The 25392-nt window shown below is 41.8% G+C and overlaps 1 protein-coding gene across 1 annotated transcript; it reads right to left on the bottom strand.

Moving 5' to 3' along the window:
* Positions 1-1279: 1279 nt before the first annotated feature.
* GCLC (glutamate-cysteine ligase catalytic subunit) lies at positions 1280-25392 on the bottom strand. Its single transcript, XM_053459423.1, has 16 exons — positions 24963-25392; positions 11219-11331; positions 10603-10785; positions 9774-9887; positions 9619-9677; positions 9402-9538; positions 7484-7558; positions 6708-6824; positions 6446-6584; positions 5721-5833; positions 5482-5574; positions 4429-4533; positions 3678-3759; positions 3104-3207; positions 2891-3011; positions 1280-2633 (listed from the first exon to the last, which is right to left on the bottom strand). Exons 1-16 carry the CDS (start codon positions 25110-25112, stop codon positions 2425-2427), a joined length of 1914 nt encoding a protein of 637 aa, XP_053315398.1. The 5' UTR covers positions 25113-25392; the 3' UTR covers positions 1280-2424.

The following is a 25392-nucleotide window of genomic DNA, read 5'->3' as shown; positions in this document are numbered from 1 at the left end:
GAACCTAGGCATGATGGGACTGTGATTGCTGTTAGCAATCACACTCCTATCATGCCAAGTCAGCCAGTACATGCTGGAACAGGGTGGCTGTGAGTGATGTGCAGACCCCATACTGCTGGCAGCATCAATACACAAGGGGGGCAGCGAGCCAGGTTTCAGCATGTACTGGCTGACTTAGCAATCACACTCCTATCATGCCATCAGAAAGCACAGTCCCATCATGCCTAGGTACCAGTATTTACTGGTTGCCTACCTGCGTATGATAGGAGTGTGATGGCTGTTAGCAATCACACTCCTATCATGCCAAGTCATATTGCTAATTTTTTTTTGTCCAATTGTGGTGTGTTACCTACTTTTATTAAAAGTGAGTTTTTAGTATTATTTTTAAAGGTGGGGGGTCATTTTCGGTTTTGGCTAAGTGAATGTTTTGGTCCAGAAGTTTCATTTTGGTGCATCCCTAGAATAAATAGAACTATTTCATTTTTAATTATCCTGAATTTGTAGTCACACCACTTTCTAGGCCCAGAAATCAGTGAGAGGAAAAGTAAAGGCTTTGTGTCATTTACTTTATTTTAATCTGCATATTTTATTAAAGGCCATATTTTCGCACAGTGAAAAATGCGTGGCCCTCGCACGTATACAATTCTGATGAAGTGGCCCACTGCAGAAAAAAAACTTGGACACCCCTGCTCTACACTATCAAAATGTTCTTTTTTTTTTTTTATTTTCTATATAAACTTAAACCGGTTATTAAGAGCGCCCCCAAGTGGATTGTGTTCAAAATAGTTTAGAAAGGGCCCTTCTGACCTGGACTGGTGCGGTCCAGGTTGGAAGGGCCCTTTCTAAACCATTTTAAAATCGGCATGAGGAGACCCGAACAAGGGGTCGCAGGTGTTGCCCGGGCCTCCTAGAGGCGCGGGCCCTGTCACAGCTGCGATCACTGTAGTTATGCCAGCGTACACATTGTTTAGTAACAATGCCAGCGATTTAGACAGTGATTTACACACTATGAGGAATAACAGAAGAGCCAATACAGAGGCCACTGCTCTCAAGTAAAACAGCTGGGTGAGGGGGGGGGGTTTGTACTAAAAACGGCACTCGCCATAATGTCCAGTCCATTTGCAGATACACTTATGTTGACTACTTAGTTCAAATATAAATATGCAGAGGTATTCACAAAGCTTTATAAAAAGGGATGTGTCAGCAAGGCAGGCTCTGGTAATTTTACACATATTTGACAGTTATACGTACTTTATATAAAATACAAAATACACATTAGTTTTCTATTGAAATTTTATTTCCTCCCTCAAAAACCAGCAGGTACCAGCTATACATTTTTAATGTACACATATTAAAACAGTGCTGTATGACATTAACCACACAATATTTGTTCCCAAGAACTTATGCCCAATGCATTTTTATAGCACACCTTGCATCAGTTATACCTACCCAGCTAAAGCAGATTATATAGTTAAATATGTAATTCTTCATAGACGGGTTCAGTCCAAAGAGCGGCTGCAATTTCTCAAATACTACAAAATTCTAAGCGGACACAGAGTGCGCATTTCAACAGAGGATTTCAAACACAGGAACAGTATTGCATCACATCTATTAATGCAGATGACAATCTACACACGATAGATATGCAGGGCTTTCTAAACACGTAGCACAGATTAAATTGATTTATAGAACGTATTAGCCCCCACAGCAGCACAGATAATTGGTTTACACTTCTACATTTGTAGAACGTCTGGAATTTTGAAGATTTGATGGGCTAAGCCTAAAATAGGCAGACATGCAGTGTGCTAAAAACATTATTGTGGGAATAAAACAATGTGATAACAGATGGAATGCAGGTCTAACCTCCCTTGGGCAATACCAGTGCACCAGTAGGCAAATATGCTTACTTCAGCACAGACATCTTTCTGCTGACTGCTACATTTTGGGCTTGTGAAGAAGTGACAGACACATGCTATGCCAAGGAGCTGGCCAAGATATTTTTTTCGTACACTCTTAAAATCAAGTATATAGGTTTGTCGAGGCAACTGGTTTTTGCAATGCCTGTCTAATACATTCATTAGTAAATAAGCAAATGAACAAAGGGTTAAAAATCTTAAATATAAATCCTGGTACCATACTGAGAAGGGCATTTATACAATTATTTCCTGGGGTATACATAAAAAGGTTGATTTCACAGTAACTTGATACAATGTTATTAGATTACAAGGTTAGTCATAAAAATAGTTTAGTTTACTATTTACATATACAATGTATAAGGTTCAAGAATAGTAATGGGTTAATTTCAGAAGTCACCACTGCGTGAAGACATACGGTCTTTTATCATAGCGCAGCTTCTGTTTGGTCATTTTACCAAAACAATGCAGTACGGTTTTTAAATCATAAGTGCCTACTATACAGAGCACATCACGAAGACACTATCTTAGAGCCACTCGTCTTCACCTTACTGACGGTAAACCCAAGCAGCTCTGGGCAGCCTGTCATGTCATTTGAGATTTGGTTGCATTTTACCAAAAGATCATAATTAATTTTGTCGGTAATAACACTATCTTGCTTGTAGTCTGGATGGTTGGAGACAAATTCTCTCATCCACCTTGCCACAGTCATCAGCTCCCCTGTAGAATAAATAAGAAATAGAAGTAAGGCTAGACAATATATGTTTTATTTGTTCATCTACTGTTTATATTCATTCTATATATTAAAAACACCAATACAACACACTGAAAATAAAAGATACACCCAGTCACCAACATGCAAAGGTCAGACTCCAAAAAATCTATTATGTGTGAGCTATGATGGTCTACTAAGTTTATAAAGGGGGGGAGAAAAAGCGGTATTTGTTATTCTGAATAATTTTTTGTAAGACTTATACCTGAAGCTCTTTTCTTAATAAGCTTAAGATAGTTTAAGATGGTACAGCGGGTATCCACATCCACTTCCATGTTTTCAAGGTACGAGTTAAGGATAGGAAGTAATCCAGGAAATACACCCTCCTGTAAAAAAAAACCAAAACACACATCTCTATATAAATACATAACACCTCACAGACTCTGGTACAAGAGTAACAGTTTTACGCACAGCTCACCTTTCCGTTAATGATTGTATCAATGCTCATTAGAGTATATTCTTCAGGGTCTGTTTCCGTGCCATTGTATGCTGTACAACAGCTGTCAACAACTGGATTGCCAACTGCCAAGCAAAAACGATTTTTCAACATTGAACATTGCAGTTTCTTTTAATGCATCAAATACAAATGACAACTATTACAAAACAAACGCTTTATGGTGTTACTTTAAGCAGAAGTTCCATTAAGAAAAACAAATATATATCTATTTCTCCCTGAGAAAGAAATACAGTGCTGCATTGATAAAATCCTGGTTTTATCTCATTTTGTTTCAATAAACTCCTTTATATCTGCAGAGCTGGAAGCGGTCTGTGTTGTCATGTGACATTTTGGATGACTTTCCACACCAACCTAAATTTTATAGCCTTTCATTAGTCAGAGTGCCTGGCTGGGTGTTTAACAGGTCAGGTACAGTGTTTCTGAAAATATTTTCAGTTTGAGTAAAACTGGACATAATAAAAAAAAAAACCGGTAGGAGTTAACTTTAAGCCACCTGTAACTCATAACTAAAAGGTCACCAGAAAATTGTGAATACCTTTACAAATATCCTTCTTGAAGTAGAACATTCCCTGTCGCACGGCATCTCTTTTCTGTGCCACCTTCATATTTTCATCGACCTGTAGAAATATGCCAAGTTTACCTTAATATACATTAGCAGTTTTTTTCTGCAGTTATACACCAAGTGAGATGGAGAGGAGGACTTTAAAGGAAAAAAGGTTTCCTCCTTGAGCATAAAAATTACAGTACTATATAGATTAATGGAAAACATTGTTTTATTTCATTTTGGTACAAGCTGAACTGGAAGCTGCCAATGTCATGCGATATTTTGGATTAATTGCCTTGAGCGGAATCTGCAATGGGCCAGCAAGGTGAGTAATCAGATCTCAGCATGGTCTTGACAGACCGTCTTGGGTCACCACTCTTCTTGCACTTCTGGGTAGGTGGTAGCATTGGCATATACCAGAGAGGAATCCCTATCGCACGATCGGGCATTCAAATGGTAACCGTGTACCAGGGCTCGTACTGTTACACTAGATCTGTTGGCACAAAGCCAGCGATCCCAGCTCTTTTCAACATTGAGGAGTTTTCAGTCTGATGTCCCTGTTGCTGCACTGGGCATACCAATACGTCCTAAGGGTAATCCTGACACCTTTTTCATGGACACATTTGTATGCTCATAGGGAGGTCAACGGGCTAAATAAAAATAAATATTTTTGGAAACAAAACCCAAAACAAGCCATTAATAAAAAAATAATAGATCAGGAGGAGCTCTCATTGCATTTTACCTTTGACAAAGGGATAAGGAAATCCAACTTGTAGGAAAGAATTACTCTGGTCAGGAGTACAACAAACACAACATAAGCAGAGTTTTCAAAGTCTGTTAATTGGACCTACAAAATAAGCGGAAAGTTTATACATTGTAATATCAGGTTTCGTGTAATTAAAGTATCTTATCAAGCACGGAACAAGGTTTGGTTCCAACACTTGCTAACTGAATACATTATAAATTTGCTTGCCCAGTCTTTTATTATACGAAACAAACAAATACCAATCAAAAACTATTAAGCAATGCTGGCCAGACAAACGCCCCAGTTCGTAAACATCCTCTAATTTGACAAGTGAAGGGTATTAGTCGAGTGTTTCTCCTTACAATGGAATGACTGAAAGTAGTTTGTGAAATGACTTTCTGCAGAACTACATTATGTCTGACTTCTTTTAAACAAGTTTCTTAAGTTGGAGCTTTGACATTTTAATTTCTTGTGGAACAAAAACCTTTTACTGATTCTGTGTTTTATCCTAGCTTTCCTCATGTTTCCAAAATAATGCTTGGTAACAGATTCCAATTCAAGAACTGGGTGGTTACATAAGGTTCAAACCCACACTCTCAGCCCTTTTATTCCAGTTCCAGCTTCTGCAAGCTTAAGATGAATTTGTCTTAAAGCTTATTCTCTACAAGGAGCTGTGGCTTAAAAATCCTTTTTCTCCTGTTGTAGTTAAGAGGATCCCCAGAGCAGCTGGTTGGATAGAATTTCATTTCAAAGCATTGCTTAAGTTTCTTATTATCTCTCAGGTTTCATTACGGTTTAGCCTAGCATAATACTCTCCATCTTTAGTACAATCTTTATTAGCTTTGCATCATTGCGTTCACACACAAAAAACAAAAACAAAAAAAACAAACACCATAGCAACCAATAGAATAATTCAATCAACAGGACCATTCCATTGGTGATAAAAATCACTTATACATAAACCCAATGTTTACATTTCATATTGTTGTTATATGAGGTTCCACTACTTCTCAGTAGAATGGTATAAGGTTTCATTTACATAGTACATACCTCCATTGGGCGAAACTCCACTCTCCAGCCAATATCAGAATTTGGTGGAGGCGGCTTAAATCGCATGGTTTGCCAGTTTGTTGACTGAATGTTCTGAAAAACAAAGATGTTTAAATTATTTCCATATGGCACAAGCAAGCAGTTAGAACCATTTCATTGGTTGTGACATCTGTTCTTTCACATTCAGCACTTTGGTTAGACTCGCCGTATTTCTGAAACAAATGGCCCTCAAAACTTACCTCAAAATGGTCTGACTCATTTGCATCATCCAGGTGTATTTTTTCCTCAAATAACGTCAAAGGATCTCTAATAAAAAGATGTGCAATGTGTTGGGCTAATAGATGATCGATTCCTGTGTCAAATGAAAGTGGAGAAATATCATTAATATGAACAACCATTTGAAAAGGCAGATTGTTCTAGATTCACTTTGTATGTTAACGTTACATTTTGGGACTGTCAAAAAGCACACACACTATTAAGACTTTCAAAAACATATATATGCAAAAGCTTCATTAACGATGGAGTACATCTAAACATACACAATGGACACAAGAACACAACACACTTTCCTATCCATGTGTTGTACACAAGAGGCAGCACAAAAGGTTTATCTGTAAGAGGCAAAATTATTTTTAATTACAGCATAGACATGCTGAGCAATAAACCGATCTAGCAAAATACATAACTCAGTGCATAATCAAATTAAATGTCATTTGTGTCTTTTTAGATCAGTTTATCTTACTATTCTATATCTGTCTATACAGCGTTAGCGTGCCAAGGAAGCTTTGCTTTTCTTTCCCTGTGACATCAACGGATTCTGCGTTTGTACATCTCTCCCCAACTATAACTGGTTTTGTGGGTGTAGCCACAACCATAGATTCATAACAAAACTGTATTCTTACAAGCAGTAGGTTGTCTCCAAAAATGATCACCATCACCAGATTTGAAACACCAGTAGACGTACCTTCTTTTGTTAGCTGTTTGTAGATCTCATTATCTATAGTCAAGTCAATATCATTGTACTTTTCTCCACATTTGGATAGGTAACTGTCTATTGAATCATAACGAGATTTACTTATTCGATACTTGTCATTCTTCAGAGGCTATAAGAGAATATATTCAAAGAGATTTACTGCCACAAAACCACTTGGTTGGTACAACTTAAATTGCTTAGTATTTAGATGTTTTACTTAAAATTAAACAGTTATACATAATCTGTCTATTACCTCCAGTCCTCTTTCTTCTTTAGTACGGTCGTCAACAGATGCAGAGATGACACCCCAACGGCAATCTATATCAGACACATATCCTCTGTAAAATGGAGCTGCAGCGCTTAATGCCATCTAGAATAATAAAAAAAAAAAAAAAAAAAAAAAAAATTTAAAGACTTAACCGGAAGTCCATTTATCTCAATTTACACACAACCAGCACTAAACAAACAAGCCTCCTAAGATGATGATGATGATGTGTCGGTTTGATTATCACAAAACCAGGTATCCTGAACCATTGTGCAAAAGAGTAATTCTGAAAAGATATACCTAAGATAATGCACGGGGAAGTATACGGTGGTGTGTTTTATAAGGGATATGTTTCATATGTAGGCCTGTGTCCTGTGCAACATATTACAACATGTTGTGCATACATTTTGCCATGAAAGAATATTGGTTAATGACATGAATGAGCTATTGGACTCTGACCTGTTCTTCGTGAACAATTTGCAAACTCTGACATGCCTGCCAAGTGACGGGAATGCATTTGGCACAAAATGCCATCTACAGCTTTTGATTGCCATGGCATTTCATAAAAAGCACATAAAAAGTCCAGCCCTGCTAATTCATTTAGATTAGTTAGATTTGATAGGATTTCTGCAACAAGTACAATCTATTAAATGCTGCCATTTCGCAGACAATAAACCATTTATTGTTTAAACACAAAAAAACACTCAGAATTAAAGTTTTTGAGATATCCAATACTAGTTGTTGAAGAAAGCGGAATACCTTACCACAATCGGACATATTGTAGCCAACTGGTCATAAAGATATCTGGCTTCGGAAATGCTACAAGCTTGGAAAGTAACCTACAAAATAAAGTTGTGAGTAGCATAAGCAGTTGCTAAATGGTAATCTTTGGAGCAGATAATACAACATATGTAAGCCAGACAGATCCTAGCGTTACAGAAACAAAAACCCATTTCAAGATATCAAAACTGGCGTAACCGTGGCCCTAGCATTGTGTTAGTGGGGCCTCCATCCCACCCTGAGCTTGACATACTAATGGGCCTGCATCTTTCTCCTCTCTTCCACCACTTCAGACCCCCAACATCTGCAATTACTTTCAGCAACTTCAGCACCTACATCTGCCTTCTTCACCCATCTCACCCCATATGCCCCCCACACCCCCAGCTTGCCCCTCCAGCTTCCCTTAGCACCCTCTTCAGCCTACCATCTACCTAAGCCCCCCTCCTCATGTCCCCAACTGCTACTTCAGTGACCTCACATAAGATTCATTAATCCCTGGTCTGGCAAAGCAGGTTTTTTTTTTTTTTTTTTTTTTTTTTTATTTAAAACTGACCTAGTGGGCACGCGGTCTCAGCCCCCTACCTTCCCCTGATCTGCCTAACTGCCGCCTCAGAGACCCCGCTTTAGATTCATTAACTCCTGCTTAATTTATTTTAATTTGACATGGTGGACATACTGCCCCTACGGTGTCCTCGGCCCCCTTACCCGCGTCTTACCTGGGTATCCATGCTGTCGGTATGCAACGTCATGTGGGGTACCCACTAGGTGAGATTAACAAAATAATAAAACCTTGCAGTGCCAGAGAGCGGAATTAACCATTTTGGCACTGCAAGGTTTTATTATTTTGTTAATCTCACCTAGTTGGTACCCCACATGACATTGCATACCGACAGCAAGAGTACCTAGGTAAGAAGCAGGTAAGGGGGCTGAGGACACCGTAGGGGCAGTATGTCCACCATGTCAAATTAAAATAAAGTAACCTCCTGCAGTGCCTCGGTTCTCGAAAGCTACCTGATGGATTTGATATTCTGGCCAGGGCAAGTGACTGCTGCAGCCAAAAGCTATGTGCAAAGCACATAGAACTCTACCATGGTTTCAATGACATGGAAAGAAAATATTCCAGCCTCATAGCTGTAATCACCACGCCAAAACATTTCCTGCTGGGTGGCCAGCATACAGATCTGTAGCACCCGCTCTTTATTCTGCATTCTAGCATAACGTATTATATCTTCAGTCAAAATCTTTTAGTAGATTATAGGGGACCGAAGTGTAATTACATTAATTACTTAATCATGAACTTCAATCGATTTCATGTAGTTGGTGATTGGTTTCCAGCAGTGCCGTGGAGGAATACTACCTCACTCCTCCATGCAATACGGCTTGAACCAAGAAACATTACATTTTTTTATTATTTTATTTATAACATTTTTTATTATTATTATGAACATAGCTAGCCCTTATTGAAGACCTTGGTAAACTAATAGCTAAACCTAATTATGCCTTTCATTAGGTTAAAGTTACTCAGGGATGAGGGATAACTTTTTCACAACCACAAGATTGCATGTTTGATTACTTAACACACCAAGCAATGAAATAGGATACACCAAAGTTTGGTGTAACTTGCGCTCTAATGCTTTAATTTCCAACTCCGTAAACCTCCCTGAACAAATTCAATATGACAAATGTGCAACAATGCAGAACAGATGGGACATGTACTTTTTTTTCTTCTTCTTTTTATGCAACTGCAGGATCAGCCCACATATGCCAAGCCAATCACTCTTTACTGAAAGATCATGGGAAATGAAGTGCAAAGGCTTTGCCTTTGATGGAGGCAGCAGTCAGTTGGGAAACGCAGATGATGTAAAACACTTGATTCAAAAACGGTCTTATCTAAAACGTTACCTGGAGACAACAGTTGCCCATACCAAATCCCATTGCATCCATGTATATATGATTTGGCAGTGCCGCCTTGGCACCATCTCCACTATCATTGGAAAACCTTTCAATAAATGGAGATAGTGTGTTCCGGTCTTTAAAAACTGCGAAAGGAGAATAACAGTAGTTATTCAAGAAACATACAATAGAGAAACGCACACAACTTACATGAAGCGACTCTTACTTGGTACGTTGATAGCCACCTTCTCTCCTCGCCGATGTCGAATATTTCTTGTCAAAGTACTATAATAAAAACAAAACAAAAACATTAAAATTAAATATTATAGATTTCAGAACACCGTTTTATTGGAAACAATGTATCATGCAGTTGGACCTTACCTAAATCTAGGGTGTTTGTTGATTGCTTCATCAGGGAAGAAAAGGGACTTGGAAGCTCCCTTCTCCACTGGCGTCGGCTGAAATTCTGGTAATGTAAAGCCTGGACATCCAAGTCTATACAGAATGAATGATAATATTAGCAATACAGCGAAAGCATTTAAGTTTTTAACAATGCATCCGGTGCACAACTGAAGCGTTAGCCAACAGCTTACTGTAGTTCGTATCAAAGATGGCGTTTTACCTAATAAGTTAAATAAATAACTGGACTAGTGATTTAAACTCCTCGACCTCACTACATATATTATAAAGGTCCAACCCCTGCGAGCTTCTGCTGGTCCAAGTGCCCCTCTCCTCCACCAGGCCTCTGCTTTGGTCGCGGTGCCGGCACTTCATGCTGAGCGACGGAATACGATGTCATTTCCGGCGCTCAGCAGTGAAGGAGCGTGGCAGAGGCCTCGCACTCCACCGCAGGACTTCTGTAAGGTAAGTGAACTACAAAGTGGGAGAGGGTAGAGAAAGGAGGGTAGTACGAATATTTAAATAAATAAAAAGCGAGAATGTACAGAGAGGAACCAGGTGGAGTTTACAGAGGAAGCAGCGGGTCTTAATCAGGAAGGGAAGTCTTGACAGGAAGGGATGGGCCAATTTTAGCTTAGGGGGTGCCTGAGTTTAGTCTTGCCTAGGGCAGCACCAAACCAAAATACACCACTGCTAGTGCGTCGAATGTTCTTCAATGTAGTCAGTTTTGGTGGTGTATCAGGGTAACAGATTACCAAATTGAAAAAAAAATACAAAATTATATGTCTAAAAGCCACAACCCATCAGTTACCTTGGGAAAGATGTGATTGTACTGATTGAAGTATTTTCTGTCAGTAAAGAGGAGGCTTCGAGGCGCCTTTTACGCATATTATCTTCCACGGTGTTAAATTCAGACATAGTTCCACCATAAGGTTGACCTGGTGTGCCTTCAATCATGTAGCTGCCATATTCTGGTCTCCAAAGTGTTGGGTGGCTTTGTAAGAAGAAAGTGATCATTTTAGAGAAGCAGCTTCCACCATAAAGCTAGGCACAAACAATAAATTACAGTTTAGAGGAACAGCAAACTATCAGACCCTTTACTGAAAAGAAGAAAAAGAAAATAGAAAGCATACCTCATTTCAGACACCGAACCAGTGTTGAGACCGCTTTCTTAAATACAATCTTTTTTTTTTTTTTTAGTTACCCCCACAAATAATAGGCAGAATATACTAACAAGGTAGTAACTTTAAATCCCTGTGTATAGCAAAGACATAACTACTATATTGGGCTAATATTGTTTAAAAATGTAGTTTGAACCCTATTAGTAACCAATGATATATTATCCAACATTTGCTCGGCACCTACAGATGTGTTTAGTTCACTACTCATTTTAATTAGGGAAAAGATAGAAAACAATATACACTTACTTAGGATTTGTTTTTTCTCCTCTGTCTTGCAGAGTATCAAGCATTTCCTCTCCTTTTAGTACTAAACGTACTTTTTGGTGTTCATGATCAAAAGAGACTAACATGTACTCCACCTGATGAAAACAAGAACACTATAATTATTTTGTTCATGCCATATAAAGAGACCAACATTTAGGTACTTTGTAGTTTCATATTCATAATCAGTAGCAATCCTTAGTGCTATATTGTTGTAGCTGCAACATGTAATAATGTACATTGTATTAAACATTTAAAAAATATTTGCATTAAGTCTCATGCTCTCTCAGAACACCTGCCTACCTTCTCCACCGACTGCTGGGGAGAAGGTGTGCCAAGAGGCTCCCCCCTTTTGCCCGAGGTAACCTCCCGGTGACAGAGCTCCTGGACACATCCTCTTTCCATGATTGGAAGAACAGGGGAGAGGGTGTGTCATTTCACAGATGTAGGGCTGCAACTAACGATTATTTTAATAATCGATTAGTTGGCCGATTATTTTTTCGATTAATCGATTAATCGGATAAAAAAAATGAATGTAAATTTTTCATTTATTTAAAATAATTTACTAAACAAATGATGTTAAATACAAACAGCAGAATAAAAAAACTTTGATAATACATTTCTTGTCTTTATTTCCCAACCAGCCCCCCAATATATGCACATTTGAGCCCAGGCTTGCTACGCTGCCTCCCAGACATGCCATGCTGCCCCCCCACATATGCCACGCTGTCTACCACAGCACACCACGCTGCCTCCCACATATGCCACTCCACGCTGCCTCCCACATCTGCCACGCCACGCCGCCTCCCACATATGCCACTCCACGCTGCCTCCCACATCTGCCACGCCACGCTGCCTCCCACATCTGCCACGCCTCGCTGCCTCCCACATCTGCCACTCCACTCTACCCCCCACATGCCACTGTGCCTGATACGCCTTATACCCCCTGAAACACCACTCCATCCTCCCCAGACATGCCACCCTGCCCTCCCCACATATGCCACGCCATGCTGCCTCCCACATCTGCCACTCCACAATGCCTCCCACATATGCCACGCTGCCTCCCACATCTGCCACTCCACCTCCCACATCTGCCACTCCACGCTGCCTCCCACATCTGCCACTGTGCCTGATACGCCTTATATCCCCTGATACCCCACTCATCCTCCCCAGACATGCCACCCTGCCTCCCAGACATGCCACTTCTCTACCCTCAGATATGCCACTCTACCCCCAGATATGCCTTTTACACCCTGATACACCACTCCGTCCTCCCCAGACATGCCACACTGCCCTCCCCACATATGCCTTATATACTGTATATGCCTTATACCCCCAGATATGTCACTTCACTGCCCCCAGGATTTAGATTCCCCTAAATTAACCCTAAACTCCCCATTAACCATAACTGCCCCTAAATTAACCCTTAACACCCCCTTAACCACAGCATCCCCTAAATTAACCCTAAAGACACCATCAACCACAGCATCCCCTAAATTAACCCTAAACACACCATTAACCACAACTGCCTCAAATTAACCCCAAACACCCCATTAACCACAGCTGCTCCTAAATTAACCCTAAACACCCTATTAACATAACTGCCCCTAAATTAACCCTAAACACCCAATTAACCATAACACCCCACTAACCATAACTGCCCCTAAATTAACCCCCACCTCCCCTAACTTTCAGTAGCCCAAATATATATATATATTACATACATATATACACACATGTATATATATATATATATACACACACATACACATTATATATATACATATATATATATATATATATATATACACACACACACACACATTATATATATACATATATATATATATATATACACACACACATACACATTATATATATACATATATATATATATATATATATATACACACACATACACATTATATATATACATATATATATATATATATATACACACACATACACATTATATATATACATATATATATATATATACATATATACACACATACACATTATATATATACATATATATATATATATATATATATATACACACACACACATACACATTATATATATACATATATATATATATATATACACACACACATTATATATATATACATATATATATATATATATACACACACACATACACATTATATATATATACATATATATATATATATATACACACACACATACACATTATATATATACATATATATATATATATATACACACATACACATTATATATATATATATATATATATATATATATATATATATATATATATATATATATATATATATATATCACACATATACTTACAGTTAGATGAGTGTCACAGCCATGTGGTTCTGGCCTGGAGAAGGAAGGGGCGGGGCCAGTTGTCACAGTGATTACAGGGAGGGGGAGTAAGTAGGAGCTGCTGCTGTGAGACGGTGAGTCAGACTAAACGGATTATATAATGAGGGGGATTTTTCAGAGCGTTTGCTCTGAAAAAACCCTCATTTTATAATCGATAATAATCGATTCAACTAATCGATAATGAAATTCGTTGCCAACGAATTTCATTATCGATTATTATCGATTTTATCGATTAGTTGTTGCAGCCCTACACAGATGTTCTATGGGAGGTTACTTAGCATCTAGACACCCCCTCCCATGTGTTCTTGGGTAGAAGATGTGCCAGGAAGCTCTGCCATTTAGTTGAATTTTACCAAAGACCACTTTTCTGTTATCCACAGAGAAGCAGACGAAGAAAGAACACTCATTGGAGCAATGGCAGAAGACAGGAGAACAAGATGCAAAAGAAAAAGCAGGACCATGGAACTTTTGGTGTTTTCATATGAATTCAAATGCAAGTCTATTACACATGCATCTAGGAGATACAGAAACATACTAAAACCAACGGGATTGTACTTTAGGAAGGTGATCAATAGGATGTTTTAATCAGATTGTAACATATAACATGCCAAGCGTGAGCAATAAAACTAAGGGCCCTACAGCGTACAAATGCCAAACAATTTAAGTTAATAAGCATATCTGTAGTAGTACCCAATTTACCAAATTAGAAATGTCACGTGATACCTGTTCCATTGAATTAACAGAAACAAAAATAAAAAGTTATATTTCACAAACCTCCCCCAATTATAGATTTTATGGACTTCTAAATATTTCTTCTCCAAAACATTCCTCATAATGGCCAAATATCTTTCAGTTCTGGGACTAATCATCCATCGATGTACCCCTTTGACTTGCGCTGGAAACTCATGTTTTAAACATATTTAGATTTCTTACAGATTCTAAGTTAATTGTGGTTGCCACGACCGCTTCAATGTAGAAACACAACGTATTCAACTACAATCCAGAACAGGTGCGTCCGAAAGCGGACCGCCGGACTTCGAGGTGCAGCCTGCGCTAGAAGGGTCGAACTGGCCTTCCGGTCCATGGGCCGGCACACAGATGCCATTGCTTTAAGTGGCCGGCGTGCAAGCACCATAGTGACTAAAGTAATTGATCAAGGTGGTGCAGTAGACATTGCGTATCTGGATTTCAGTAGAAAACTGATAAATAAACTGCAATCCCTGAGTTTAGATCCCAATGTTGTTGAATGGGTAAAGGAGTGGCTGAGTGACAGACAACAGAGGGTTGTAGTCAATGGCGTATATTCAGAGCAAAGTCTTGTTACCAGTGGGATACCTCAGGGATGTGTACTTGGACCCATTCTCTTTAATATTTTTATAAGTGATATTGCAGAAGGTCTTGATGGAAAGGTATGTCTATTTGCTGACGACACAAAAATTTGCAACAGGGTTGATGTTCCTGGAGGAAGAAGCCCAATGGCAAATTATTTAGGTAAACTGGAAAAATGGTCAGAGCTGTGGCAACTGGCATTTAAATGTGGATAAATGCAAAGTAATGCATCAAGGGCATAAAAACCTAAGGGCAGAGTATAGAATATTTGATAGTATCCTAACCTCAACGTGTGAGGAAAGGGATTTAGGGGTAATTATTTCTGAGGATTTAAAGATAGGTAGACAATGCAGTAGAGCAGCAGGTAATGCTAGGAGAATGCTTGGTTGTATAGCGAGAGGTATTAGCAGTAGAAAGAGGGAAGTGCTCATGCCGTTCAGATCACTGGTGAGACCCCACTTGGAGTATTATGTACAGTACTGGAGACTTATCTCCAGAAGGATATAGATATGCTGGAGAAAGTTCAGAGAAGGGCTACTAAAATGGTTCATGGATTACAGGATAAACCTTATCCAGACAGGTTAAAGGATTTTAACATCCTTTGGTGGCAGAGCCTGTCCTGGTGTGTGTGTTTGGGTGTTGGTGGGGCAGAGCCTGTCCTGGTGTGTGTGTGTGTTTGGGTGTTGGTGGGGTTAGAGCCTGTCCTGGTGTGTGTGTGTTTGGGTGTTGGTGGGGTTAGAGCCTGTCCTGGTGTGTGTGTGTTTGGGTGTTGGTGGGGTTAGAGCCTGTCCTGGTGTGTGTTTGGGTGCCAGTGTGGCAGAGCCTGTCCTGGTGTGTGTCGGTGTGGCAGAGCCTGTCCTGGTGTGTGTGTGTGCTTGGGTGCAGGTGTGGCAGAGCCTGTCCTGGTGTTTGTTTGGGTGCCAGTGTGGCAGAGCCTGTCCTGGTGTTTGGTCATCTGTTTCCTGGTACTTTACTTACTGTAGGGATAAATAGAACAGGGCTTGACAAATTTAAACTCACAGCATTTGACCTGGAAGCACCCTGGACTTTCAGGTCAGTGCTGTTTTTTTGTTGTTTTTTTTTTTTTTTTAATTTTTTTTGATATATAAAAAAACGGGAATTAACCCCTAAATTGAAGGGGTTAACGCTGCCCTGTCGCTCTCATGGAGCGATCAGGCAGCAGGGGGATGTTGTGTCAGGTCCCCACACTTGTGTGGGGACCCAATCAACACTGAACCCCCTTTCCTGAAGCTGCCTGAGGCAGCTGAAAACGCTATTGCAGGTTTTCCTGCAATCGCGGTTTCAGCCTACAGGATCACTCCGTGGGAGTGATCTCAGGCTCGGGGGCGGGCTCTGAGTGGCTGTGCTGTCTGCCCAGACTCCTGGGAAGACAGCAACAGCAGCGCCCCCGTGTGGTGACTCGGGGGCAATTTTTTGTGGCTGTAAGAGGCTGACAAACTCCTAGGCGCCAGGACAAAATTCTGAGTCGCCATGGCGCCTGGGATTTGTCGAGCCCTGAAATAGAAATATGTAGTTTTTATTTATCCAGAGATGAAACTCCCTCCTGAATTTGTAGTCACTTCAGAGGACAAAACTTTCTTGGCCCAGAAACCAGTGAGAGGAAAAGTAAATGTTTTGTGTTACTCTATTTTAATCTGCATATTTTATTAAAAAAGATCAGTAGCAGTAGATTGTGACTTTGGGTGTCTTGTGTACGATGACTTATTTACTGTACTGATTACTCCCAATCCCATCACATAAGATTCTATCTTGTATTATCTGCTGAGCACTGATGTCATCTTTATCCAGTACACATCGAAGCCGAGAAGTTAAGATTGTCTATTTTATTTATTTCCATAAAGTGGCCCAAAATCCTCAGCACCAAGCCCGTGATGCTCTTAATCTGGCCCTGCCTCCAGTGTGCATCAGCCAATTTAAATCCAGCTTGTACCCACAGTGTGCTCCAGCCTGGTATAGTTTTATTTGGCTTAACTTGTTTTAAATGGCTTGTGGACTGACTTTGTTTTACATGCACTATATGCACTATAAAGCTAAAAGGCCATATTTTCTCTCAGTGAAAAATGAGTGCGGTCCATGCACACATACATTTCTGATGAAGTGGCCAACTGCAGAAAAAAAAACGGGGACACCCCTGATCTATAATATATATATTTTGTCACTTGCTTAGGCAGCCTGTTCAATCTTTCCACCTACATAATGCTATATACCGTATTTGCTCGATTATAAGACGAGGTTTTTTCAGAGCAAATGCTCTGAAAAATACCCCTTGTCTTATAATCGGGGTCGTCTTATAATCAGACCTCAAATAGGTCTGACTATGAGACGACTAAGATCCAGATCCCCCGCACCTGCAGGGGACCTGGATCCTCCGGCTCCCCCCCCCACGCCACTTACCGGTGCTTCTTAGTCCCTGGTGTGCAGCCGGGGCAGTGTGTAGATGTCTACACGATTCGCGTAGACAAGTTACGCTGCAGCTGGAAGGAGGTGTGGCTAGCAGCGGGGGTTGTCTGCGTCCATCGCACAGACCTTCCCCGGCTGTCAGAGATCAGAGTTCCCCGCACTGCACGGGGAGTTCTCTCTGACAGTCAGGGAAGGTCTGCGCGATGGACGCAGACAACCCCCGCTGCTAGCCACACCTCCTTCCGGCTGCAGGGCAAGTTGTCTACGTGAATCGCGTAGACATCTACACGCTGCCCCGGCTGCATGCCGGGGGAGTCAGAAGCACCGGTAAGTTTGGGCGGGGTGTTAAATGGGAGGCATAAGGCATTTCTGGAGGCAGTGTTCTATGAAATGCCTTTTAACCCCCTTAATGCCACTCTGCCTCCAGAAATGCCTTATACCACCCTATATGCCACTCTGCCCCATAATATGCCTTTTAACCCCCTTAATGCCAGAGTGGCATATACGGGTATAAGGCATTTCTGGAGGCAGAGTGGCACATAGGGGGTCAAAAGGCATATCATGGGGCACAGTGGCATTTAGGGGGTATGAGGCATTTCTGGGGCAGATGTGCATAACTGGGGGGGCAGGTTGGAAAATAGAAGGAAATAAAACCAAAATATTTTTCTCAATCATAGCTTTTATTAAAAAGAATAGTTTAGGGCTGCAACAACTAATCGATAAAATCGATAATAATCGATAATGAAATTCGTTGGCAACGAATTTCATTATCGATTAGTTGAATCGATTATTATCGATTATAAAATGAGGGTTTTTTCAGAGCAAACGCTCTGAAAAATCCCCCTCATTATATAATCCGTTTAGTCTGACTCACCGTCTCACAGCAGCAGCTCCTACTTACTCCCCCTCCCTGTAATCACTGTGACAACTGGCCCCGCCCCTTCCTTCTCCAGGCCAGAACCACATGGCTGTGACACTCATCTAACTGTAAGTATATGTGTGATATATATATATATATATATATATATATATATATGTGTGTGTATATATATGTATGTAATATATATATATATATTTGGGCTACTGAAAGTTAGGGGAGGTGGGGGTTAATTTAGGGGCAGTTATGGTTAGTGGGGTGTTTAGGGTTAATTTAGGGGCAGTTATGGTTAATTGGGTGTTTAGGGTTAATTTAGGGGCAGTTATGTTAATAGGGTGTTTAGGGTTAATTTAGGAGCAGCTGTGGTTAATGGGGTGTTTGGGGTTAATTTGAGGCAGTTGTGGTTAATGGTGTGTTTAGGGTTAATTTAGGGGATGCTGTGGTTGATGGGGTCTTTAGGGTTAATTTAGGGGATGTTGTGGTTAAGGGGGTGTTAAGGGTTAATTTAGGGGCAGTTATGGTTAATGAGGAGTTTAGGGTTAATTTAGGGGAATCTAAATCCTGGGGGCAGTGAAGTGACATATCTGGGGGTATAAGGCATATACAGTATATAAGGCATATGTGGGGAGGGCAGTGTGGCATGTCTGGGGAGGACGGAGTGGTGTATCAGGGTGTATAAGGCATATCTGGGGGTAGAGTGGCATATCTGGGGGTAGAGAAGTGGCATGTCTGGGAGGCAGGGTGGCATGTCTGGGGAGGATGGAGTGGGGTATCAGGGGATATAAGGCGTATCAGGCACAGTGGCAGATGTGGGAGGCAGCCTGGAGTGGCAGATGTGGGAGGCAGCGTGGCATATGTGGGAGGCGTTGTGGAGTGGCAGATGTGGGAGGCAGCATGGCGTGGCATATGTGGGGAGGGCAGGGTGGCATGTCTGGGGAGGATGGAGTGGTGTTTCAGGGGGTATAAGGCGTATCAGGCACAGTGGCATGTGGGGGGTAGAGTGGAGTGGCAGATGTGGGAGGCAGCGTGGAGTGGTATATGTGGGAGGCAGCGTGGCGTGGCAGATGTGGGAGGCAGCGTGGAGTGGCATATGTGGGAGGCAGCGTGGAGTGGCATATGTGGGAGGCAGCGTGGAGTGGCAGATGTGGGAGGCAGCGTGGAGTGCTGTGGTAGGCAGCGTGGCATATGTGGGGGGGCAGCATGGCATGTCTGGGAGGCAGTGTAGCAAGCCTGGGCTCAAATGTGCATATATTGGGGGGCTGGTTGGGAAATAAAGACAAGAAATGTATTATCAAAGTTTTTTTATTCTGCTGTTTGTATTTAACATCATTTGTTTAGTAAATTATTTTAAATAAATGAAAAATTTACATTCATTTTTTTTATCCGATTAATCGATTAATCGAAAAAATAATCGGCCAACTAATCGATTATTAAAATAATCGTTAGTTGCAGCCCTAGAATAGTTTACATGAATTAACATTTACTGGTAAAACTTTTTTCCTATAGGGTCGTCTTATATTAAGGCTTTCTTTTTTTCCTAAACTAATATTCAGATTTGGGGGATAGTCTTCAACTGATTAAAACTATTAAAGTGTGGTTATTCCTTGTGAATATATATCTCTCGACTCTGAAAAGCATTTTTAGCCCCTGTTACAGTCAAAATACTAGGAAGTCCGTGTCTTTGTGGCTTGCTACTAATAAACTGCATATAATACAGTGATTAAGTGGAGACGTTTTATATTATACAATTTTCTATGTGAAGTTGCTGAATCCCTGCTCATGCAGCCAAGCACATTTGATTCTTGCCATCTAGCAGGCTTTATGTGAATTCCAAATTATCACGATCACTGGGGTGAGAGCCAAAACGTCCCATTCCGAGGCCAAGATTTGTATAAATTGGATAATCCTTTTGTATCTGCTCATGAAGGGAAAACCTGAAACACTTTACAACAAGCACTTGCTTGTCACACATACACAACCCAGTTAGGGTTGCACCATACATAAGATGGCTTTTTCAACTTGCATCTGTGACTGGCCATCACCAATAAGTATTATTCTGTTATTTATATAGCTCTAGCGCTTCATAAAATACATATATTCAAGGGGTATGACAAAACTAGAAGTAAGGGTCATGGCTCATAAGATTACGTTCTAGAAGGAATGGGGATAGAGAAACATTAGGCATGGAGAAATGGAGAGAGTATTGTAGATGGAAGTGGGAACAGAAAGAAACATGTGGGGGACCAGGATTAGGAGAAAGGCCCACAGATGTAAAAAGCAGAAAGGAAGGTGGGAAAAGATTTTCATTGTGAGTAATAGAGATACCAAGTGTTAATGGGTCAGGTGAAAAACCGTCTATCAAGACAGCAAAGGGAGGTGGGGAGAGTTGTGGAAAGATGAAGGAATGTTGCAGGCTGAAGGAGTGTTAAATATACTGTTACAGTTAATAGGGACAGTAAGAGAGCAGATATCGGTGATAAGAGGTTAGTGGGGACAGAAAGAGAAAACAGACATTACAGCCATTTTACCAAATAAAAACAATCAGTAAGAGAATGCCTAGCAGAAGTCACAGAAGGTGATTTGTAAACTACCAATATTTATAGATGTCTAGAGTGGATGAAATACCTTAGTATCTGGCAATTAATATTTTGTGGGGCAAAAGCCTGATAAAGATTTATATAGGCAACACGACTGGATCTAAGCAAACTAAACAAAACATTTGTATTGTATTTTTTCTGTTAAGCATGTGTGACATGTTTGTAAATCGTGTCCTGAGAAGGCTACCTTGGTTAAGAATGCCGGAACAGAAACGAGCGGTGAAAAGTGATTGAATTCCTTTCTTTTGAACCCAACATGATTTTTCCTTCCCATGTGTTTGCCGATACAGGTACATTAAGAGTAATAAAACAAACAATGTCAGGATCACAAGATAGCGACGCATATGCACTCCTGTGGCAGGGCCTATCAAAAATCCAGCAGCATCCCATCTGTACCACTAGCATGAAAACACATTTGGCCATTGGTTAGACTGACTGTCCCATAGCAACCGGGGCATTACCAGTATTAGCAAGTAACAAGCTACATTTTCCATAAATTCGTCAAGCAAATTTGGAGACATAATATCATCACAAGACAGAACTGGGAAGGCAAAGGACCACACATGCCTAATAAATGAAGCCCTGCATGACATCATACCCTCAGTGACCACAAACAGGCCCAACTCACAAGAACAAATTATGTTTCCAAAACAGGCCAGACAATTAACATGCGATGGAAGCCTTATATACATGTTATGATAATGCCATAAGGAAAGGGGAGGCGTTTGGGACTTTACAGTATTTCACCCAGTACACTAGAAAAATAGCAAAAGCAACAATACCGTATTTGCTCGATTATAAGACGACCCCCCCAAACTCTGAATTTTAACATTAGTTAACATTAATATTAGGAAAAAAAGAAAAAGCCTGAATATAAGACGCCCCAAGGGAAAAAAGTTTTACCAGTAAATGTTAATTCATGTAAACTATTTTTTTTTAATAAAAGCTATGATTGAGAAAAATATATATATTTTTTTATTTCCTTGTATTTTCCAACCTGTCCCCCAGTTACGCACATCTGCCCCCTGGCTTGCCACACCAATATGGCACTGTGGCCCATGATATGCCTTTTAACCCTCTATATGCCACTGTGCCCCATGGTATGCCTTTTGACCCCCTATGTGCCACTCTGCCCCCAGAAATGCCTTATACCCCTATATCCCATTCTGGCATTTAGGGGGTTAAAATGCATATTATGGGGCAGAGTGGCATATAGGGAGGTATAAGGCATTCCAGGAGGCAGAGTGGCATTAAGGGAGTTAAAAGGCATTGTATAGAGCAGGGCTTGACAAATTTGTTGTGAATCTAGGCGCCAGGTAAAAAAAGTTAGGAGCCAGGATTTTTTTAAACTAACAGTTGGTTAGGAGTGATCTGATCAGCATCAGCCCACTTACTAAACTCACAGCGTTTGACCTGGAAGCACCCTAGACTTTCAGGTCAGTGCTGTTTTTTTTTTATTATTGTTTTTTAAACTCTTTTGATGCTGATGTTCCATTGGAGCACAGCATTGACTGATATTTAGTCCCCACAAGCTTGCGGGGACAAATGTTAACCCCTGCAATGCCACGAATGTGTCATACACATTTGTGGCATTGAAGGGGTTAACGCTGCACTGTCGCTCTCAGAGAGCGATCAGGCAGCAGGGGGTGTTGTGTCAGGTCTCCACACTCATGTGGAGACCGAAGAACACTCTCCCCTGTTCCTGAAGCTGCCTCTGGCAGCTGGGACTCAATTGCTGGTCTATAGACCAGCCATTGCAGGGGGGAGTCTTTGATGACTGCTGTAGGCTTCCATGCCTACAGGAATCATCAAAGGGCTTGTGGGGGCTCGTTTTTGCTGTTGCTGGTCTGCCTGGGCTTCCAGGCAGACCACCAGCAGCAGAGCCCCGTACAAAACGGGAATTAACCCCTAAATGCCACAATCGCGGCATTGAAGAGGTTAACGCTGCCCTGTCGCTCTAATGGATCGATCAGGCAGCTGGGGGGTGTTGTGTCAGGTAACCACACTTGTGTGGGGACCCAATCAACACCCAACCCCCTTTCCTGAAGCTGCCTGTGGCAGCTGCAAACACGATTGCTGGTTTTGCAGCAACCGCGTTTTCAGCCTACAGGCTCACTCCGTGGGAGTGATCTCAGGCTCGGGGGGCGGGCTCTGAGTGGCTGTGCTGTCTGCCCAGACCCCTGGGCAGACAGCAGCAGCAGCGCCCCCGTGTGGCGACTCGGCCTCTTACATCCATAATTTTTTCTGGATGTAAGAGGCTGACAAAACCTAGGCGCCAGGACAAAATTCTCTGTCGCCATGGCGACCTGGCGCCTGGGATTTGTCGAGCCCTGGTATAGAGCACTCTGCCTCCAGAAATGCCTTATACCCCTATATGCCACTCTGGCATTTAGGGGGTTAAAAGGCATATTATGGAGGAGAGTGGTATATAGGGAGGTATAAGGCATTTCAGGAGGCAGAGTGCTCTATTAAATGCCCCCTTAACACCACTCTGCCTCCTGAAATGCCTTATACCTCCCTATATGCCACTCTGCCCCATAATATGCCTTTTAACCCCCTAAGTGCCAGAGTGGCATATAGGGGTATAAGGCATTCCAGAAATGCCCTATGCCCCCATTTAACACCCCCCCACACACTTACCGGTGCTTCCAATTTCCTGCTGTATTGCCGGGGCAGCGGGTTTGCGTCTCCTTCCGCTGCAGCCGGAAGGAGGTGGAGTTGGCAGCGGGGGTTTGTCTGCGTCCGTCGCGCATACCTTCCCCGGCTGATCTCTGAAAGTCGGGGAAGGTATGCGCGACGGACGCAGACAAACCCCCGCTGCTAGGCACACCTCCTTCCGGCTGCAGCGCCCATTGTCTACGCGGATCGCGTAGACGTCACCCCGCTGCCCCGGCAATACAGCAGGAAGCACCGGTAAGTGTGTGGGGGGGGGGGGGGGTTAAATGGGAGGGGGGGAGACAGGAGGATCCAGGTCCCCTGCAGCGGTGCGGGGGATCTGGATCTTAGTCTCATAATCAGACCTCTATTTGAGGTCTGATTAGAAGACGACCCCGATTAGAAGACGAGGGGTATTTTTCAGAGCATTTGCTCTGAAAAAAACCTCGTCTTATAATCGAGCAAATACGGTACTTAAAATAATGCAAGTTCCTGGTCAAGAAACTGCCCCTCATTCAACAACATGGCACCCGTGGATATGAACTATAATGCCCTGTGCAGCTACTCGAGACAAATGCCCTTAAAGTTATGAGATACAACATTGTTTTCACAGGTTTCATATAACAGCCATGTTAACTTTTTAGTTATCATAGCAGTGTTACACAGTTGATTTACTAAAGGAAGTGTTGCCAGGAGGGTTCTGTTTCAGCTCCTTGACTTCACTACATATAATGAAAAGCCAACCCTAGCCTCTACTGGAGAAGAGCTTGGCTGGTCCTATAGCCTTCAGTGTCTTCTTATACTCTTAATTATGAAGTGCACAGGGTCAACTCAGCCCTTCTCGCTGTAGAAGCTTGCTAGTGTTAGCCCATAGCCCGTAATGAAGCAAGGGTATTAAAACCACAACTCTACCTTTAGTGAACAAACCCTACTGACAGGGGGACCGGGTGCTGCCTCCATACTAACGCTGCATACAAGGCATCCGGTGTGCCCACATTTAAGCAGGGATACACCGAAAGGGCACTTTAGTTCCCAAGTTCATCAACCACTAACAGTGGTTGCCATACGAGTACACGGGGCGGACTTTGAGATTCTGACTTGCTGAAAAATACATTAATAAACGACCCGTATTTATAGAGAGTCTACTAAAGGGCAAAGTTCTAAATGAGGAGCAGTCACCGTGGAAACCAATGGAATGCTCCAACTCACTGCCTTTAGCACCAGAAAAAAGTGCCCTTTGTTAATACAGCGGAAACAGTAAGAGTGTTGGGGTGGAATGCAGCAGGTTCACTCGCTACTTCAGCTAAACCACATGTGCACATCCAAAATAAAAGTTAAAAATGCCGCTGAAACATAAAGTGGATTAAATAAAACTACATATGGCTAAAGTGCCTTAACAAGTGTAGAAAGCCCCGCAATGTGGCCCGGAGCGGGCAAGTCGGGCATAACCGATCTCCCCTGGCGGACTCACCTCATCCCCCCACTTGAGAACGTCCTTCTGGCGCTCTTTCACTTTATGGTAGATGTTGAGGAACTGGATGATGCCGTGCTGCCGGACATGGTCGGCGTACTTCTTAGTCTCTTCCCAGCTGAGCGGTGACCCGTGAGACAGCAGACCCATGGCTGGAACTTCCCTCCCTTTCCTTTACACGCTTTACAGAGGAGAGTGCTTAAGAGCGGCGGGCACAGACCACACAAGGCAGTTGAGGAGGATGCTTTGGATAACGGTGCCGGCTTAACTTGCCAAGGGGGAGGCCTTACGAAGAATGGAACCGAGGAGATACAGCGGCGATCAGACAAGGAATTCACAGTTCGCTTCTCTCCCACCGGTGACTGTCACACGGCTCTTCCCCCTTTCTCCTGTGTGTAGGCGCCGCCGCTCCAGTCACGTGACCTCCAAA

This window comes from Spea bombifrons, chromosome 3, assembly GCF_027358695.1.
Source record: "Spea bombifrons isolate aSpeBom1 chromosome 3, aSpeBom1.2.pri, whole genome shotgun sequence".
Lineage (NCBI taxonomy): Eukaryota > Metazoa > Chordata > Amphibia > Anura > Pelobatidae > Spea > Spea bombifrons.
Note: the sequence above shows the minus strand (reverse complement) of the source record. Positions and strands in the feature narration are given on the sequence as shown.

What these genes read in the sequence shown, in the direction of transcription:
- GCLC (XM_053459423.1), bottom strand. Translation starts at nt 25,112, where the DNA reads ATGGGTCTGCTGTCTCACGGGTCACCGCTCAGCTGGGAAGAGACTAAG. An exon ending in TTCTCAAGTGGGGGGATGAG is followed by an intron (nt 11,332 to 24,962) that starts GTGAGTCCGCCA and finishes TGTTTTCATCAG; the next exon opens with GTGGAGTACATGTTAGTCTC. An exon ending in ATACAATCATTAACGGAAAG is followed by an intron (nt 3,012 to 3,103) that starts GTGAGCTGTGCG and finishes TTTTTTTTACAG; the next exon opens with GAGGGTGTATTTCCTGGATT.